Source organism: Elaeis guineensis, chromosome 9, assembly GCF_000442705.2.
Source record: "Elaeis guineensis isolate ETL-2024a chromosome 9, EG11, whole genome shotgun sequence".
Taxonomy (NCBI): Eukaryota; Viridiplantae; Streptophyta; class Magnoliopsida; order Arecales; family Arecaceae; genus Elaeis; species Elaeis guineensis.
Genome location: NC_026001.2, coordinates 98,211,134 through 98,232,088, shown reverse-complemented (window position 1 = coordinate 98,232,088; position 20,955 = coordinate 98,211,134). Strand labels below are relative to the sequence as shown.

Here is a 20,955-nt window from a genome sequence, read left to right as displayed (position 1 = left end):
ACCCGAAATAGGAGAGGATTTTTCTCAAACGAAATCCGATGACTGCTGACTGAATATTAAAATTTAAAGACTGAGGAAGATGACAAAATAAAGTAACCAAAAGATTAGAAGATCTTACCTTTTTATCCGATGGTTTTGGCCCTGATTTTTGATGAATCCGAGAGGGGAAGATAGGTTTTCTTTCAGCAAAAAATGATAGTCGGCAGTGGGGTTTCACAAGGGAGCTTGGTTCCTTTAAATAGCAGTGGGAGGGGGAGGATTTAGACCCATTCTGGACCTCTAACTTCGACTCTAATAGGGAGTCTCACCATGAGAAGAGAAGAAGACTCCTAATGACAATCTTCCCCCTATTTTTTTTCTTTTTTTTGGTTCTTTTTTTCCACTGCTTTAAAATTCATGGGTTTAATCCGAATTGAGGTATTACACCCCAACCACCTCCCTACCCTCGCTCCACATTGGCACTAATTCAATACAAAAGTAACACGTGATAACACAATTAATGTTTTTTATGTGAACATACATTAGAAGATATTTGCTTAACATATTATGAATCAAATAATCATATTGAAATGCAATATATGCATAAAACCGAAAAAAGTGTATCACTCTAGCCCTGTTTTGCCAGTGAGACCTTCATGCCCACCTATTATATTAATGGGTTATCTGTAGCCATAAAAATAATCAAACACAAAAAAATAATAGGCCATAAAGAGAAATTTATTAAATATAAATTATAGAAACTTGTAAGATATTCTTACAAATGGCTATAATAATACTTGGGTCTTATAAATAATTATGTAACAAAGATAACCACTCTCCAAAAATTTGTGAATAATAATACTTAATCAGAGCCAAGTTTCTCAATCCTGCAACTATTGTTTGGCTCCACTCACGTTGTGCCTCTACAATATCCTTGAACAACTTCCTATGCTCATGCGTCAAAGATCCCAGAGAAGTGGAACTTAGCGAAAAAGATAATATCGAGTGCATTGAGCTCCCACCTCCCCTTGGCCATTTGGACAACTGTATGGTGACTACCCTCTATCAAGGCCCATTGATCCTCTCTCTCTCTCTCCCTCCTCAACCTTTGCTCTTTCTCCCCTCCCTAACGATCAAAGCTTCCCCTGCTGTTCCCTTAATTTTCAGGCTTGATTCCACCATCAAGCACTCCATTGCAAGCCATAGATGAGCACCACATATCCAAGGTCCGCCCCTCTAGCCGCTAGTACTTCCATCTAGGCTCTTCTCTCCCATCAAATCACCCTCACCATCAACTAGATGATTGCCTCTATCTAGAGTCTAACAGAAGTCCTCTCTCACTACATTACCCATACCAGCAACTAGATTGTCACCCCTTGCTTCAATCGTAGTCCCCTATTAGTCTGTGTCTCATAGCTAAGCGAGTGATCCTGAGGTCGAGAGTTTGAGCCACTCCCACCACTATTTTGGTAGATCATTATAGAGATTAGTTTGGAGACAGAGAGAAATTTTTCATCATCGGTAAACAAGATAATCAATTCTAGAAAGGCTTTTCTAATTTTAGCCCATCATCCGATCAACTCTTTCAAGTCATAAGTTGAATTTTTAAAATTTTTAGCTATTTGATCATGTCTAATAGGTTAGTCATGAATGAGTTATCTAGCATTGAGATATGGAATGGATCTAACTTTACTATCCAGAAGCATAAAATGGAATATATATTGATTCAAGATAGATATTTATATGATTTAAGAACTTAGTGATATAAACAACTAAAGATGAACAGAAGCAATTAGAAGAATTTGAGGAAGATGATTTGTTTCTAAGTGAAATCTTCGCTAAGTTTCATGCAAGATGATTTGATAAGAGTTTTCGAAGACTGAGAGAACAAAATTGGAGGCAATTGCTGAAAAGTATGACATATCTCCGGAGACATGTTCAATTTCTTCCTCACAAACATAATTCATATAAGATAAAAGTAAGAGATAATGATGTAGAACATGCTAATAAAAAGCTGATGATGGCTAAATACATTGCAATAGGTGGAAGCAAATTTCTTTAGAAAATGTATGTCTTAACCATCTTAAATAACTTGCTACTTTCATAAAAATGGTTACCTTAGCTTCAAGGTTGAATTCCAAATCTATGGATTTAACGGACTCAACTATAAAACAAACCAAAACCTATGAAATAAAGATAAGAACAATGATTTAATGGTTGTTCAAGAAATCCCAAAATAAAATGACAATAAAAGCTCTAGTGGTAATAAATTCAAAGAACTCAATCAGATCAGCCAGACAAAAATATTGTTTCACCTGTGGAAATTCAATCGGATCAGCCTGAAAAAAAAGATTGTTTCACCTGTGGAAATTCCAATCCTTTTGGAAGCAAATTGTCTGCATGATTAAAATAGAAATGGATAAGACAAGGATAGACTAGAAGGTAGAAGGGAATTGTTGGTGTTATTTTCAATGAGAGTACTTGTTGATTAGGATGTCTAAGGTTGGTGGATTGATTCAGAAGCAAATCAATATATCGCTTGCTCCAATATCTCTAAAAACGTTTAGTAGTTTGGTGTACATGAAAAGAACTTCATAGGAAATAGAAACTATTCAAATGCTTTGAGTGCGGAAACCTATAGACGAATTGTTGGGCAATTTGATTTTATTTTGTCTGATATATTTTTCATGCCTAACATGAGGTCAAATATTACTTTTGTCCCTACCTTACTCTAAAAGAACTTTAATGTACTCTTTCCATTGGTTGAGTAAATATTATCCATCAAGGAACTCTAATCAACTAAAGAGTAGGATGCCTACAAAAGTAACTTCAAGGAAAAGGAAGAAGTTGGATGATTATTTAAATCTTGCTTCACAAGGATTGCCTGATATGTTCAATGGTGGGCCAATATGGCACCTATCGCTGCTAAGGATCAACCTGACTTAAGCTGATAAGCTGAAATCGATGATAGAGGTAAAGATGACGATCCAGAATGTCAGAAAGCTAGTTAAGAATCCCAATGGAGCTGTCGGCGGTCGGATCTTTAGTCTAGCCTCCGAAAGCATCTTAAAATGATATTATCTGATCGATATTTCACAATAATGATTGGATACTTAATCGCTTGCAATCCTAACGATGTTTCAATACCAAACTGTAGACTGACACATGTCTACTGATCAGATCATAGATTTCAAATGATTGCATCGATCCAAACCCGTTGAGGCCTTGTATAAAGCAGGAGTCCTTCCCATCTCACATGTGAAGCTATCATGAGGATACAAAAACCACAATGGACCCCAAGCTGCTCCCTGATCCATGCCTGATTCAACCAATCGGCTAGGCCGAAGGAGCAGACCTGACACTTAGTGGACCATTTGGATGATCTAACCACTGATAAAAATTTAAAATCAGACTGTTTCGATTTGGCTTAGAAAATTCAAGCTTTATTTCTTATCTGGCCAAGAACATCCGACTGAGCCAATAATATTGCAGTGCTTGCTCAGAGTAAAAAGTTTGCCGCTAGTTCGCGTGCCGAATTGAAATGGACAATTGAGATGAAGTGTAACATTTTTATGAAAAACAATAAAGCAATTCAGCAGAAAATTACTGGTATTTCTAGTATGAGTTTCTTATAATTCGTATAATTTGGATACCATGAATAACTGAATGTCGTGAAATGTTGCAACAAATTAACAACAAAACGAATGCTTTACGGTTGTTGAGATAAAAGAACTTGATCCATCGACATCATCGACAAGCTTGAATAAATCATTCAAAATAAAGTATTCTTTGAACAGCTGCTTTTCGTCGTTCGGGTGCCAGAATGCTTTAAGAATGTCCGACTCCTAGGGAATAAGAAGACCCAAAAACGGTCTTAAATTTCCATTCCTCCTAAAACTTAGCATGAACTCTTGGTTCTCAAGAGTTTCAGTTCCACTTTTGCGGCCAAGAAAGTGAGCTGCCAGATATTGAATCCTCGACTTTGATTGTACGTGTGCAGATATATGACAACTGATATAACCAGTGATATAAAGTTGCAAGTGTCGAGGGTGAACTTTTAGGTGTCGACCCAACACACCTTTAGTCCATCTTTTGGGGCTCGAAAGCCCTAATGATGCTAATGCAAGTACCGGAATTCAAGGTTCTCGAAAGGCTACCTCGTGAAGCCTTCCAACCACAAATGGCAGCCCAAGGTATCAAATCCTAACAAAATGATGAATCACCCGATCAGCTTAACAGTTTAGAAATCCTAGTTTCAGCAGATCAGCTTAACAGTTAAGAAATTAAAAACCAAAAATTAAAAAGCCTTAAAATTTGTGAAAATCTTGCATGCCAAACGCCAGATTATGAAGATAACCATCTTAGATAAGAATCTGAGGAAGGTGAAGCGCAGAACTTGCACAGCGAAAGATTTATGCATGCTTCCGCAAATAGGCCGACACCTGACCAACAAACTTGAATGCATTAAATAAAGAATCATTAATAGCATAAAAGCAAATATATACAATTAACATACACAGGCATTAGTCCACACACCTTATGCTTGCAGAAAACTCGAGAAAGAAACCAAAACTAGAATCGTTTACCTGTTAAATTTTATTTTCAGAATGCAGTGAATAATCAAGATTTTTTAGTAGGAGTGAATAATCAAGATTACCAAAATATGATCAAACTGATGGATAAATGAAATAAAACAACCTTAAGTAGCTATGTTAAAAATAATACCTCAAGTCATTTCCTCCTTTACATTAAAGTTCTTGTGACTCATGTCCACACATGACAACAGGTAAGTCACTAGCTTATCATAGCTCATTGTCTTTTTTGCCCCCCTTTTTTTGGGTAAACGGGCCACAAGGGCTACAGAAACAGTTACAAACAAGTGAAATTTTCCAGATTGTCCAACCAAACCCAAACCCTTACAATGCTCTAAACCTTAATTCCATGTCGACTCTAGTGAGCTCTGCGATGGCTAGCAATCAATCAGCCAGATCACATCCTTCCCGGATATAACTGTAAAGTCTTCTAGATTCTGTAGTCCATACATATCTTCAATAAGATAGTGAAGATCCTTTTGGCAAAATCTAGCTCCCATCAAGATGAAACACCAGAACACTGTCATCCAATTTAATCCAAATTCTACTATAGGTTCCATAAACTCCACTTACCTGAGTTCCACTAGTCACACATGATTGCTTTCCCCCCAGCAAATCCTTCTTATTTCATCTCTTGCCGCTTGTCAGCCCACCCACACCATCAAGCCCGTCATTCTTAGATGTCAAGCCATCCACATTCAATCTTGTTCGACCCACCTACAATTTTCACCAAAACATCTACCTTTTTTCTCCATCTACTTCCTGCAGTAACTTCTGACAATCACTTTTTTCCCTTGACCAATCAAGGAAGTCAGGCACCCCCTTCCTACTAGTTGCTTATCTTTTTACCCATCAGCCTCTCGCAAATAACTCCAAATCCTTATTAAGACAACAGAACCAAAACAAACTCACATGCAAAAGAAAAGAAATATAATAAACTCATCAAATACTTCCTTTTATTATCTTACCTATATTAATCCTTCGTACAACCCTCCTGGTATTCAAATTATCTGTTGAAACAACTTGACTTCCATAACTACAAGATTTAGATTGTTCTTGGTCTTTTCTTGGTCTTAGTCTAGATGTGATGACAAGATCAGCATCCATCAAGTCATGCTAATAGCTTTAATGACCAATTCATAAATGTTTTCCTCCTGATTGCTTCCTTTTTCCTTTCTTCATTCCACTGTTTCTTCTCACAACCCTTTGAATATAATCAGAACTCACCATCAAGCCTTGCCCCAACTATTCAGAATCAGCTTGACAAATCCTTACTTACCAAACATTCCTATTTAGGGTTATCCTTGATTTTATTACAAGCTTTTTCATGTCCTTAAAAACTTCAGCCTGTGTAACCATAGGTTTCCTTCTCCTTTTCCTACATCTTCCAGCAAAGATTTACATAACCCTCCTTGCAAACAGTCCTGTCATTTCTTTGTTGCATACATCCATACTTTATAGTGTCATGATCAAACTACCTATCATTCTATCGTTATATACTCATCTTTTCAATACACACAAAATTGTACCACATATCTACATTAGGATTCATATTTCTTCTCCACTCTACATGTTTTATTAGACCTTTACTGTTCAGTGTTGTCATATGACATTGTAAGTTTTATTTGTTATTCTAGAAAAGTTATTCCTCAAGTTGCCAAGGCATGTATCAATCACATAATTCTCCAAAGCACCTCCCATCTTCATCCAACTAGCTCTAACTATATAGCATGTCTTCGCGTATCCCCATTATTCTGTATAGCAAATTCTAAATGATGGAACCAATCACTTTGTGGTATATCTTATCCATCAAAATTGTCTGGGGCCTCATCCTCCCTTTTATTTTCACTAACTACTAGTATTCTACTGATTGTTAAGCCCTTTCTTCTGCAAATCCAATTATGCATTTAGTATAGTTTTTCTCTTGTCAATCAACTACATCATCTACAACTAGCCTACATTCACATCGTCAGGAGTATTAGTAGTAAATTTACCTGACATTACTGTAAATTCATCCATTTCACTACCATTAACTCTACCATTGTTCTACTGATTGTTAAGCCCTTTCTTCTATAAATCTAACTTAGCATTTAGTATAATCTTTTTATTATCAAATCAACTACGTCATCTACAAATAGGCTACATTGTGCAACATCTTCTGGAATATTAGCAGTAACTTCACCAGAAATTACCGTAAATTCATCCATTTCACTTGAACTTCCATTTTCATTTTAATGTTCGCTAGGTTGCATATCATACATTCTCTATTTAATTACAAACCACAGTCACCAAATTTTGCCTCCATTATTCTAATTCAGCACTCGACCCCATTAATCTCCTATCAAAAACCAAATGGCTTTTCAAATTAATTGTACATTAAGAATAAAGTAGACAACTTGCTCCTTGTCATGATAGTAAAAGCTTTAAGTGCTGATCGTATACAAAATTTGAGTTATATTTGATAGAATTATGTGATCGTGAAATAACATGCTGGATATGCTTTGCTCATTAATTGCAGTATATGAAGCTTTGGACTTTAATCCATTTACAAAGATGATGACGGTTAAGATGCAAAAAAACATACCGGCATGCTTGTTAGTTTCACAGGAAGTTCAATATTTAGATCCAATCAAAGAACAGGGGAAAATACGAAATTAGAGAATGCAAGCACGCATTCATGGAGAAATCAATTGTCATCTTCTTCCAACTGTTTGCCTTCTATTCACTTTACAAGTAATGATGCAAAATAAATGTAAAAAAAGGCATCATTGAAGTCCATGTTCCACCAATCTAAGTTCCTCGTTCCCCTCTCAAATCAAAGCCCAAAACCCAAGGATATACACAACAGGTGATGGGGCCATCCCACATTTTCCATGGAATGGACTGCTCACATACAATGGATGTCCTATCACATCTTGGTCCATTTCCTGACTCATCCCATCCGGACACTCAGGATGGTGGGACACCCAATTTTCCCACCTGTTTTTTCAAAACCTTGCCCAAATCATTAAAACACGAACTATTCCAAGCACCTCACTGAACATTCTAAAACCGCAGGATAATAAAACCGCATATAAACCCCAATAACCTAAGCTAGTAATTGAAGAACATCATCAAATATAACTTGCAATAGCAGTAGCACAAAAAACAAATATACAAATACTGTAACTACAGTTTATCCGTTAGTTAAACTGAATAACTACCTTCAGCAAACAACTGTTAAGCCAGCAGAACTCTATACAAGGCCAAATATTTCACTTTTGAACCCAAATAGAACGAGATAGAAACTGTGCAATGCTCTACTTCCTTTATATGCAGCAAATAGACCTTAGAGGATTTGAAGTTTCTGTTTTCAACAAGCATTCACAAAAACAACTCCATTTCACTCTTTCTTGGTTGCAAGACACATTCTTCTATTAAAAGTTTAAACTACTTAAGATTTTTCAGTCAGCAAATTACACAAACTTTAACCAAGACTCATCTTCACATTTGCAAATACAGTCATACGTATTTAGTTCTTGCCATCAATTAACCATGTTTTTGATGACAGAGCAGTACACAATAAAATTAATATGTCGCAATGTCCCACATCTTATATTTGTCAATGCCAAGCTAACCTTTTACTTGGCATAAACAAATTCCTTGCGTAAACATCCAGATGCCTCTATAATTTCAATTTTGGTTGCTCGCTGAAAACTGTGCAATTCTTTAGCACAATTTGAAAATGGCAACCACCAGAATACACCTTGATAGGAAATGTAAAAACTAAGGAAATTAATTCTCTATAAAAGAAAGGCTGTAGCAGATTGGTTCTCTTCTTAGATGGGTTGGAATCAATCTATTGCATAGAAGAGAGAAAGAAGAGGAGATCCCATTCACAAGAAGCCAAACAAATGGTCAGATAATGCAAAGTACATGGTTTATTTGCAAATTTTTATTCAGATTTGTTGTATTCAAGAAATTTGCTCAAACAAAAGACATGATACAGCATTAGTAAACTTGAACAAAGCTGATAAATGAAACTCTTTCATTTGCAAGTACCCAAACATGATTAAAACATTTTATGATTCTTATTTTCTTTTCCCTTTCTTTCTGGGCCTTCTGTTTCTTTATAAATTAACTGAAGCTTGGCACATGCTGGCAAGTGCAACACAAACCAAAGGATGGGTAAGCCATCTATTTCATTTCTTTTTTAAGCACAAGAAATGGCAAGCTTTCTTATTTGAGTGTGGGTTATCCTTTTCTCTTCTGAATGGGTGCACACACAATCCACAACAGGAAAGGCCTTGGTCTTCAAGCTTTCATGATGAAAAAAAAAACTAATAAAAGCAAAACAATAATTGAATAAATGACTGCATCCAAGTGGGAGATGGAATCAGGTGGGATTAGAAGTTTCAAACTTATAGAACAGAAGAGAAAATATTGACAGGGATTGCAGGTTCTTGATAGAATCCAGCTTCCAATATCTTTTTTATTGAAAAAGAAAAAAAAAGAGTTTTCCCTTCTTAGTTAAGAGCCTAACATCTTTTCCTTTTTCCCTAGATGCAACTCTGATTAGAAGTGGGACTCACTAGCAGGAAAGGTTTTCAGATTTTGGGATGTGTCCCTATGCTCTTTTATGCACAGGGCCCACAGCGAGGCTTCAGACTCTCGGGCCATCTTCACATGACTGGCCTCAAAACCTTTTCCATTACATGTTAATATTTTTTGCCTCTTATCTTTGCCTTATTTTCTCGACCATCCCAATCAAAATATTTTTCTCTCTTTTCCCCACTTCTTTCAGACTCCTCCCTAGGCATTCCTCCATCTCTATTTATTCCCTTATTCTCATCCCCTTCACTAGTCTTTCCTACAATCACTTATCTTTTCCTTCTTGTTCTACTTATTCTGCCTTAATCTCCTGTTATCATATTTCTGCCTCCATCTTCTACCAAAAAAATATTTCCACCTTCATCCACTTGTTCGCCGCTTCACCAAGTCCATTACAGTGTTAACTAGGTGATAATGCAACCCACCAGTAGGAACTGACATGCTGTCTTGACAAACACATTTGCAAGATGTATTCAGCCAAATAAATGCATCTTAAAGTCACTTGTAGATAAGGCATGCACAAACATTGAAATTAAGAAAATTTGTTGTGAGCCAAGTCACCTCAATTTCACACACTTAGCCTTCCCCTATGACAATGATCATGCAGCATGTGCAGGACCCCAAATAAGTGAGTTGGCTTCACCCAACATTTTGATCTTCAGTGTAGAATGTAGAATGTAGATACATCTCCTTTTCATCGGAAATTAATGTAATCATATTTATAACTTAGATAAAAGCATAACAGATATACTTCTCAATGCTGAGAATGCTAAACTTGCTTTGACAAATTATTTTAACAATTGATTTAAGTAGGGACCACCGAACCATCCCGAAATAGGTGGTTCAGGGTCTAATAAACCAGACTAGTCCCAAACTGGAACGATCCGACTATTCAAAATGGCTTAAAAGTTGAGATATTTTGCTTGCTCTCTTGTCTCTCTCGTTCGCTCTAAACCTCATCTCCCCTCACTCGTGCCCGTCTCATGCTGCCAATCAACGCCAACCCACACCAATCACTACCTACTAAACCCCTCCATCCCTCCTTCTCCCTCCCTCCCTATCACTCTTTCTCCCTCTCCTCCCTCTTACCTCTATCCTTGAGCCCCCTCCCTCCCTCTCACTCTCTCTCTCCTAAACTTCCTCTCCTGCCCCCATCCAATCCTCGAATCAACCTCCTTGCATCAAAATCTCTAGAAGATTCCCTATTTCTAGTATTCTCCTACCCCAACTTCATCCTCCAACACCATTTTCTTTCAGATTTCTTGGACCGGATCTTTTCTACGACTCCGATATTGCAAGTGCCATCCAATAACTTGGCAAGAGGGTCATTAGACCACTATTGATGGCCGTTGTCCAAGAAAGGGGACAAATGATGACCACCCATCAAGCATTCTTTATGTGGGGAATCTCATGTCGGACACCATTGATCCCGATTTCAGGACCTTTTTGTTTTCGTATGCCCCAGCATAGCATAGTATAGTACGGGTCCATACCATACTAAACCAATCATCGGCTAATACAAGCCTTGGAATAGATCCCAACTAGGGATGGCAATCGGGTCAGGTCAGCTCATAAATGGATCGGATCAATGTAGGTTGGATCAGAAAATCGTCAACCCAAATCCGACCTATTTATTAAACGGGTCAAAAATTCAAACCTGAACCCAACCTGTTTATTAAACAGATAATCCGACCCGATCCATTTAACCCATTTATTAAAGAGAACAAATTAGGTTAAACGGGTTAAACTGGTTAAACAGGTCAAGTTAAATGGGTCAAAAATAGGTTAAACAGATTTTAAACTGGTTAAACGGATCTTAAATAGGTTAAACAAGTTAAACAGATCGGATTAAATGGATCAGAAATAAGTTAAACAGGTTAAATGAGTTATCTGACTCAATCCGATCTGAATATTAAACGGATTAAATAGATCAGATATCTAAAATCCAAATCCGATCCAATTATTAAATGAGTTAAATGGGTCGATCCGTTTATGACCCAAACTCATTTAGCCTAAATCCAAACCTGTTTATGACGGGTCGAACACGGGTCGGGTTGGCAGGTTGGATCATATTCTGCCAGTCCTAATCCCAACAAACCTTGGATTTGAGAGTTAGATCCATCAACATATATACACACATATAATCTTACCCCTTAATCAATAGCCAAAAAGAATCTGATAAATTGAAACAAATCTGCTCACTTCTCATAGTCTAGTCTAGTCTATTGTATTGTATTACAAAAGCCCTCCTGAGATTAAGGCTAAATTACACTTATACCGAATAGTTTGAAAAACATATGCTTACCTCCCTGAGGGTTATTTTTATCTAACACTTTAACCTATAACTTAATGGAATGTTAGTGAAACCGTTAGACCCAAATACTACATCGAAAAAAATTTTGAAAATGACGAAACTAACCTTAAGCACTACACGAACTTACTAGGTTAGAACAAGACTAGATTGGACTTCTGCTAAAAAAACAAACTCTCTATTTCAATCAGAATAATATTAAAATAGAAAACTAGGAATACTAAAAAGCATTACTAAGATATAGTGCTAGTATAACTGGACTATGCAATGATTGATAATGACATCAAGCCATTACACAATCACCGCCATCTTTGCACCTTCTTCTCTCCTTCTCCCTCATCAACACCGATAAAGCCCCCTTCATCTTCAAAGTAGAGAAAAACTCAACTTCCATCCTCATTGCCACCTCGACACTAAATCTTTCGATCACACTTGCAGCTCGTAGTTTCATTTGGATGTATGTCGTCTCCTTCCCACAACACATCCTCGGCCCTATATGGAACATCGAGAACTGGTACAGACTCTTTGATCAAAAAACTCTGTTCTCCAACCACAACTCAAGCTTAAACTCCTTGCAATCTTCCCCAAATACGCTACATCACACCCATTGTGTAGCTATTGTAAATCACCCTCCACCCCTTTTTCACCACCATCTCATCCGGTAGTGTGTCATCCTTTATGTGCAGCCGTGGACAAAGTGTCATCAGGGGTAGAGCCTCAACGTCTCCGATAGCACCACATGGAGGTAATCCAACTCTGTCGGCTCGTCCAATGTACTTCCCATCCAGATTTTCATGCCTCCTAATTGAATCGATCTCATCCAAAATCTTTTCTTCGACATTTGGCCAGGTCAAGAATAACCAAAAGAACCAGAGATCGGCACATGTTTAGTAGAGGAAGTTGTTTGAAACCTTGTTTGAAACCAGACCCAAAGTTCAACACACTCTCTAAGACCTGTTCAACTTACATGCACGTAATGTAGGGCCCAATAATAGCTAAAGTTAATGTTGGCTTGCAGCAAGAGGTCCCACATAGCATCAATGTTGCTGCATGTGGTACATTATGCATGCATAATAAAATAGATCGGCACATTAATATTCCAATTACATCAGTTGGGTTCCTCTGTCTTTTTTTTTTGCTAATTATCACTAATTAATGCCACATTCAATTTTCTTTCTTTCTTTTTTCCTCCATCCTCCTACTTTGTGCTCTCTCTCTCTTCCCCTCCCCACATTTCTTGTTTGTATGGACTTTCATGCCTTATTGATCAGGGTGCTCCAGCTATGAAGGTGAATGTGTTCGCCTTGCAGGTGAACTATGATAGAGGATGACTTCTTCATAGGATTAGCCTCCCCTGGCACCACCAAGAACACCATGGGATCTCTGGTGACAAGGGCCAATGTGGAGAAGATCTCGCAGCTCAACATCCTGAGCTTCTCCATGTCCTGCATCAACTATGCCCCCGATGGGCTCAACCCTCCCCACACCCACCCCCGCACCACCAACATGTTCTTCGTCCTCGACGGCATCCTCAACATCGGCTTCGTCACCATCACCAAGGGTGATGCCTTCATGTTCCCTCATGGCCTCGTCCACTTCCAAAAGAACCATGGTGACGCCCCCGCTATTGTCATCATTGCCTTCAATAGCCAGCACCCACACTTGGAGAAAGCAATCAAGGTGCCAGAGTTCCAAGAATATTTCATGAGAAGGAAAGGGTGCTGAAGTATGCCACGGTAGTAGCGGCGATCAAGGCAAACACACGGTGCCTGGCGAAGGAGCAGGTGCGAAAGATCAAGAGACTCGAGGAGCATAGGTGCAAGTGGATGCATGGGAACGGGATATGGTAGGGCCAGCTAGGGCTGAAAATGGTTCGATCGATTCAATTTTAAATGATTTTTTAAAATCGAATCGATATTTCGATTTAAGAGGTTCTTAAAATCAAATATTTGACTAAATATAATCAATTTCTGCGGTTCAGTTTTGTATCGATTTGCTTTGTTCATGTAGCTTTCTCAAGTATTTGAACGGTTTGAACGATTTTTCGGTTTAAGCGGATTGATCGATTGGATTTCTATTTTTTGTTCCTTTATTATGATTCATAATCAAGTAAAATTTGGTCTAAGTTGGATTGAAATAGGACCAAATCAACATTTGAGATTCTTAATTCATATAAAGTATATCGCCCAACTTTGAATATATATGTAACATAAGTATATATATAAATATATGAAGCATGTAATATAGATGTATATATAAATATATAAAATGACGGCATTTTAATTTTGGTTTGTCGGTTCGATTCGATTTCAACGGATCACATAAATCAATAAACCAATAACTAAACCGAAATATTGGTTTTTCTATTTTATTCAACCAAACCGAACCAGTTAAACTGCCTACCGCCATATTTGCTTCGGGTTGGATAGGGTTGGATGGTTAGGCGGTTTAATCAAAATTTTTTACACCCTTAGGACCAGCATCACTGCGATGCTACACCGACAATCAAGTTGGCCAAGGTGGTTATGGGCATGGGCAGTGAGGTCGTAGGTGACTTGGAGGTGGAGATGCACCACTAGTCCATATGTTTATATTAGTGGAGATGCTGGATGTATATAGGAGTTGGAAGGAGGTAATGTCAACATTTTACATATTGTAATACAAACATATGTACATATGTACACACATACATATACATATATACATATACATATATACATATATAGATATATACATATATACATATATATATGTGTGTCTGTGTGTGTGTGTGTGTATTATAGTTAGGTACTTAGAACTTGTCATATTTTAATAAAAAACAAAAGAATAAGCAAAGCATCTTCATTACCCAAAATATCATGCTCTCAAAAACTAGGAGAAGGCCCCACCATGCAAAGTCACCCACTGCAACATTGATTGCTTTAGGGGGAAAAAAAAAGAATTCCTACTCCCTTAAGAAGCAATAACTGTTGATGGCTTTGCACTTGCTTAACCTCAATAGCATTACTAGCTTCAAGCACATACCTAGCTTCTACATCCTTTTGATCCCCTAAATGTTTAAATCTCCACTTCACAAGGGTATGAAGAATTCACGTCACAGCTTCATCTCCCTCTGTTTTGTTTTTCAATTGTGTCCAACCAACAACCATTAAGTTCCTCCAAGCACAATGATAGACCTATGAAAACAAGATCTGAGTTTGTATTTTTTTTTGTTGTTGGCTAACGAGGCTGCTAGTTGCATGCTATGCAAGAACAAGCTTCAAAATAAATGAAAAGAAAAAAGAAACTATTTACAATTGTATATGTTTCTTTCACCACAAATAAGCCTTTTTCAACAAAAACAAGATGGATTTATTTGTTTCAATGGATTCTAATTCAAAAGCCACAATCAAATTTTATGATGCAAAAGCTTGGGACTGGAAATGTATACCTGTTAGTGATTTTTTTTTTTTAACTTAATATTAGAACACATCCAACTTACGAAGCATGTTTCAAATGCTACGTTGACAATTATTTATAAGAAGATAATGGCAAGTTTATATGATGGATTCTATTTTGTACATTTTGATCCTTAGGCTATGAGATTTATTAAATTTATACCAGGGCCTTGGTTTATAGAAATTACTATTTTTCCCATCATCAATCTAAAATGTGCTTTTCAATTTGTAAAGGGCTTGAATGGGAAGTTGTCCAATAAAACCCTCGACTAACCCTATGAATTGGACCTCACCAACCATCTGGAGATGTTTAGGACTATAATGGAGCTGACATATCAGTGCTCTTTAGATTTTAAAATCACTTTCATACATATAGGATAACAAAGAAAAGCATGGATTACGAAGTATAAACTAATACTACTACTACCACCACCACCATATATCATATTAATCAATTTATAATGCACACCATAATAATCTATTTATAATGCATACCATCCACTGCACCTTATTAAATTTCCTATAGCTCTTTTTAGACTTTCATGTTTGTTAGCATTTTGGAAAAGATTCATCATCTCAATACCAGATCCCATACCAATACCATTCTATTATAATATCGATGCACAATTCAATACAGTACAAGACAGCATACTAGTACGAGACCAATATAGTATGGCACACCCTATACAAGATAGTACAACAGACCACGATGTTGGTATTTTGTCTTGCAAGACCTAATTATGATATGCCATAAGACAATAAGTGAAAAACAAACATCAATCTGACTTGAATCAATTGAGTCAATATGAAAACATGCAAAACAAATTGCATATGAAAAACTTCACATTTTATTATTACCCTTATAAATAAAGTGTATTTAAGGGCATGAACAACCTAAAATAAAGGTATAAGAAAATTATTATTAACTTGCCATGGAAAAACTGGCCTACCTTACGTATCTACCAAATAAAGTTTCTTAAGAGCATAAACAAGCTAAAATGAGAGTAAAAGACTAAATGAAGGTATAAGAACATTATTATCAGCTCACCATGGAAAAACTTGCCTACCTTATGTGCTCTACCAGATGAAGTTTCTTACAGGCATGAACAAGCTAAAATAAGAGTATAAGAAAATCATTATTAACTACCAAGAGCTACCAAAGGAAGTCGAGTTTCAATATAACATGCCACACATGCACGCACGCACGCACACGCGCGTGCGCACACACATAGACATACATACATACATACATATACATAAACATATATATATACATATACACACACACACACACACATACATATATACATATATTTATCACACACATATGTACATCCATGAACCAATAGGACAATTGCAATTTTGCCAACAAGGACAACAATCTTATCCTTGCTGTGATAACCATGCCTTCAGAACAAAAGGGCACCTCGGGCATGAAATAAAATGTAATGGAACACATTATATTATACCTACTTGCAACATAATGATAGAGACATAATCATAACTACCATTCCCTTCATATTTTTTTATTTCAATAAAAAGAACTCAATTAAAAATCTCAATCAATCCAAATGATGATCCCATCATCCGCAAGTAACCAAATAGTTCAATGAAATAAGAGCACAAAACTACCAATTTGAGCAAATGAATTGTCTTCTTTGTCCAAGATAAAAATCACCTAACAAGCGCACAATTGATTAAAGAGTGAGAGTAAAAGTTGAAGCACCAGCAGCAATATCCACATTAGCACCTTACCCAATATGATCTGGTATGGCCAATACAACCTAGTACACACTAGTGATTCAACCTAGAAGACTCGAACATTCAATTTTATTTATGTGTATCACCACAGCTACTCCTGATATGAAACTTTGACTGAGGCCTTTTGCTCATTGGAGCACTTGTGATTGAATATAAAATCCACAGATTTGAGATATAACTTCAAAACATGCATGCTTTGATATACACATAAGATAATAAACTATGATAGAACCCAGCAGAACCAATTGATTCCATTAGGGTTCCAATCTACATAACCACGTAACTTTCTAAGTGCTAGTTTTCATCTAACAAGAAGATATACGGCAAAACTTTGATCTACAATCAATAAGAAATCAGCGAAGTCCCTTAAATTTCATCATAAGGAAATTCCACACACATTACTGAAATAAGTGCATTATGCTGATCAGATTAGCATATTACATGAATCAGATAATAATTGGATTTATAGAAAAGAAGAGGGGAGACAAATTGATCCAATTTCCGGTCGCATAATCACAGAAAATCATCTTGCCTGACCACCACAATGGAAAACCAAGTTAAACACAAAAAAAAAAAAGGAGGAGAAGTAAGAAGCATGCATACCCCGCATAATCACTACTGCTGCGGGTTCTGAGGAGGCTGCTGCGGGTTGGGCGGTGGTGGGGGCGGCATCCCAGGTCTCGGCAGACCAAACACCCCACCTGCCGGCATCCCAGGCCTGGGGGGTGGAGGAGCCGGCATGACGGGCCTCGGCGGCGGCGGCGGGCCGCGCATAACCTGAGGGTGTGGCGGTCCTATGGGCCGCTGCCCGAACTGGGGCGGCGGCACAGGGAAGGGCGCGGGCGGCGCCCCTGGCCTGGCGGCGAACTGCACGGGGGCCACGGGAGGGCGGGCCCCCACGGAAGCTTGGGGGAAGCCAGGCATCTGCGGGGGCGGACGACCTGCGGGTAGGAGACGGGCGGTGCGGAGAGCTGGGGCACGGGAGGTCGGGAGAGCTGGGGCTGCATCATGCCAGGGGAGGGGCCTCCGACGCCGCGGACGGGGCCGGCGAGGCCAGGCTGGGCCTGGACGAGGGGAGCGGTGGGGACGCCGCGGCCGGCCGCGCGGCCTAGGCCGGGGCCGGCGAGGGCGGCGGCGGCAGACTGGGCCTTGGCGCGGGACTCGTCGGGGGGAGGGGGGCCCTCGACGGTCATGGAGACGACCTCCTCGCCGCGGAGGAGGACGAGGCCAAGGGTGCGGCGATCCTCGCGCTCTTCGCCACCTTTCTTGGCTGGGGGAAGTTTGCGGAACTCCTCGCAGTCGCCAAGGACGAGGTTCATGTGGCGGTCGAAGGCCATGAACTTGCCCACCAGCTGCCGCCCGTCCTGGATCGTAACCCGCATCCGGTAGTTGATGTATTGCAGCATCTTCGACCCCTTCGACATCGACATCTTCGCTGGTCGATGCCGGGTTCTCTCACTCTCGCTATTCTGGAGTTTTGGCTTTTGCGAGACATGAAAGAATCTTATATATGTCTAGCGCACAAACCAGCGCCCAACCCGTGTTGCTGAGATTTAATTAATAATAATGATAATATTTTATATTAAAAAATACCCCCCTCAATTAACCGCGCATTGACATCAAAAACATCTTTGAGAATTTTTTTTTTAAATGACCTCCCAAGACAGCAAAAATTGCTACATTTGATAAATATCCTACACCAGAATCATCCAATTTTTCCATTTGTATAAATTTTAAATCAAAATTATTATATAATAATAATAAAATGGTATGATGCCACATGTCAAATTTATTTTTTTTATAACTGTTGGGTATAAAATACCCTCCAGTCGAAGTTTGCTTTTCCGGCTTCCGACCTTGTGTGGCGTCTCTCTGAACCCTCTCGACCGTCCGAGCTTCCGGACTTCTCCGACAATTAGCTTCTCCATTCATCTATCGGACCGCTCCAAAGGCTCTCTAGGCTTCACTATCGGCCGACCTTCTACAGTGATCAACTATTCTCCGAATCCCTTGCAGACTTCTTCCGGCCGCGGACGACCCTACTCCGAACTTCTTTCGGACTTCGTCAATATCCGAGTTTCTCCAACAACGAGATTTCTACAGTAACCAGACTCCATCCAAGTTTCTACGGCGGTCGACCGCCTTCCGGATTCCAACCGAGCTTCTGCGAGAGCCAAACTTCTACTGCAAATGGTCTACTCCGGATCTTTACTGTAAGCGAATTCCATCCCAGCCTCTACTGTAAACGAATTCCTTCCGAACTTCTATTACAGACGGACTTCAGTCGAGCTTCTTCATAGTCGGATCCCAGCCGAGCTCCTACAATGGACGGATCCCAGACGAGCTTCTAAACGGGACAGGCCCCACCGGCCAGGTCACCACTCCGAGCTCCCATGACAACCGATCTTCGATCGAGCTTCTACAATAAGCGGTCTCCTTTCAGCCTTCTACAAGAATCAAACTCCGTCCGAACTTCCATAGCGGATGAATATCGAACGAGCTTCTACAACGGACGGACTCCAGCAGCTGGATTTCTACAACGGTCGATCGCCTCCGGTGTCTGCCGAACCTCCCCAGCCATCAGCCTTCAATAGCGTCAGCCGGACTTCCATAATGCCATCCAAACTTCCACAGGATTTCCAGACTCCTCCAGCGGACGAACCTCCCCAACGCCATCCGAAGTCTACCGCTGGCTGACCCTCCACCAGATTCTTCATGAGACCGGACTTCTCCGACAGATAATCTTCAGACGAGCTTCCACATCAGGCAAATCTCAGACGGACTTCTCTAGCAAGCGGACTCCTACCAAACTTCACCAACAGAAAGTCTCCATCCGAGCTTCTATAGCAGATGACTCTTGCTTGTAGCATCAGCGCCCGAGGCATCCGACAATAGTAGACTCGTCAGCAACCTCGAAAACATCCGAGCTTCTCCTAGATCGATGGAATAGAAAGCCATTCCGCTCCATCAGACATTCCAGCCGAGCTCCAGACGACAGATCCGAACTCTCTGGCAAGTCACAACAATGGCCACTACCCTACTCCATTCTCTACAACGGATTCCGCGTGGCTCCACCACTCTCTGGCAAGTCGCGACAACGGACACCGCTCCACTCTCCGGGCTCTACCACTCTCTGGCAAGTCACGACAACGGACACCACTCCACTCTCTGTAACAAACTCCCAGTGGCCCTGAACGACCCCTGACGCCACTATTCTCTGTAACAAACTCCGCGCGGCTCTGAACAGCCCACTACCAGGCGGTTACAGACGTCGCTGTGAATCAGTTACGCTTTTCGTTTATAAAAGGGGACCCCCAGATACGTTCTTCTCTAAGCTCTAAACTCTATCTCAAAACTCTAATAAAATTTCCACTCGAGCACTCCATTTCTGTTGAAATAGAGTACTGACTTGAGCGTCGGAGGGTCTTGCCGGAGCACCTCCAACTCCAGTTTAGACTTTCCTTGCAGGTCTTGACGGCGGTCGTGGTCATCTCAACTTCAGCAACTCCGGCTTCGGCGGAATTCTGCACCAACAGAATTGGCGCTAGAGGAAGGGGTGTGTCTTCACAGTACCCTTGTTCTTAAAGGAGTGCTCAATGAGACTGCCTCCGGTCATCTTCTCCGACATCCTCTTCTCCTTCTCCTACTAGATCTCCACCTAATGCCTCCCCGAAAGGCATCCACCAGGCGATCCACGGCCTCCGCGGCCAGATCTCAGGCTCCGACCTCACCTCCAGTTTTTCAGGCTCCTCCTCCTCCTCCGGTAATGGTGGTCGGCATGGAGCAGTTCGACCTGCTGGTTCAACAGGTCAAAAGCCTCACCGAAGCAGTGCAGGCCATGCAGCAGCAGTAGCAACAGCCGCAGGCGTCAGTGCGGTTGAAAAGAGCATCACCGGAGTTCCAAAATTCGACAGTAGGGCAGGCCACTTGGGCCAGTCGCCCTGTCTTCCCTGGAAAGGGGAATCCGAGAGTGGAGAGCCCTCAGTCTGATCACGATTCCACTCCCGGAGGATCCCTACCTCTACTCTTCCATAAGATCCTCGAAACTCGTAGTCGAGAGGATCTCCTGGATCGAAGGCTCCAGGAGATGAATCGATGGATCGAAGAGCTCCGCCACGCTCCCCCTGCTTATGGTGAGGACATCTGTACTGACCCTCCTTTCTCTCAAATGATCATGCAGGAACCGATCCCGCCAAACTTCAAGCTCTCCCAATTCGAAAGTTACGACGGAACCTCGAATCCGGTTGACCACCTGGAGGCCTTTCGGACAATGATGCTGCTCCAT

The 20,955-nt window shown here is 40.1% G+C and overlaps 2 protein-coding genes across 2 annotated transcripts; one reads left to right on the top strand and one right to left on the bottom strand.

Moving 5' to 3' along the window:
• Positions 1–3,570: 3,570 nt before the first annotated feature.
• LOC105037606 (uncharacterized) lies at positions 3,571–18,166 on the bottom strand. Its single transcript, XM_073243237.1, is given in 3 exon segments — positions 3,571–4,421; positions 17,274–17,500; positions 17,503–18,166. Coding segments are annotated over 2 exon segments (813 nt in total). The 5' UTR covers positions 18,101–18,166; the 3' UTR covers positions 3,571–4,421; positions 17,274–17,285.
• LOC109504984 (germin-like protein 5-1) lies at positions 12,790–13,197 on the top strand. Its single transcript, XM_073243046.1, has one exon. It carries the CDS (start codon positions 12,790–12,792, stop codon positions 13,195–13,197), a length of 408 nt encoding a protein of 135 aa, XP_073099147.1.
• Positions 18,167–20,955: the final 2,789 nt, after the last annotated feature.

What these genes read in the sequence shown, in the direction of transcription:
- LOC109504984 (XM_073243046.1), top strand. Translation starts at nt 12,790, where the DNA reads ATGATAGAGGATGACTTCTTCATAGGATTAGCCTCCCCTGGCACCACC.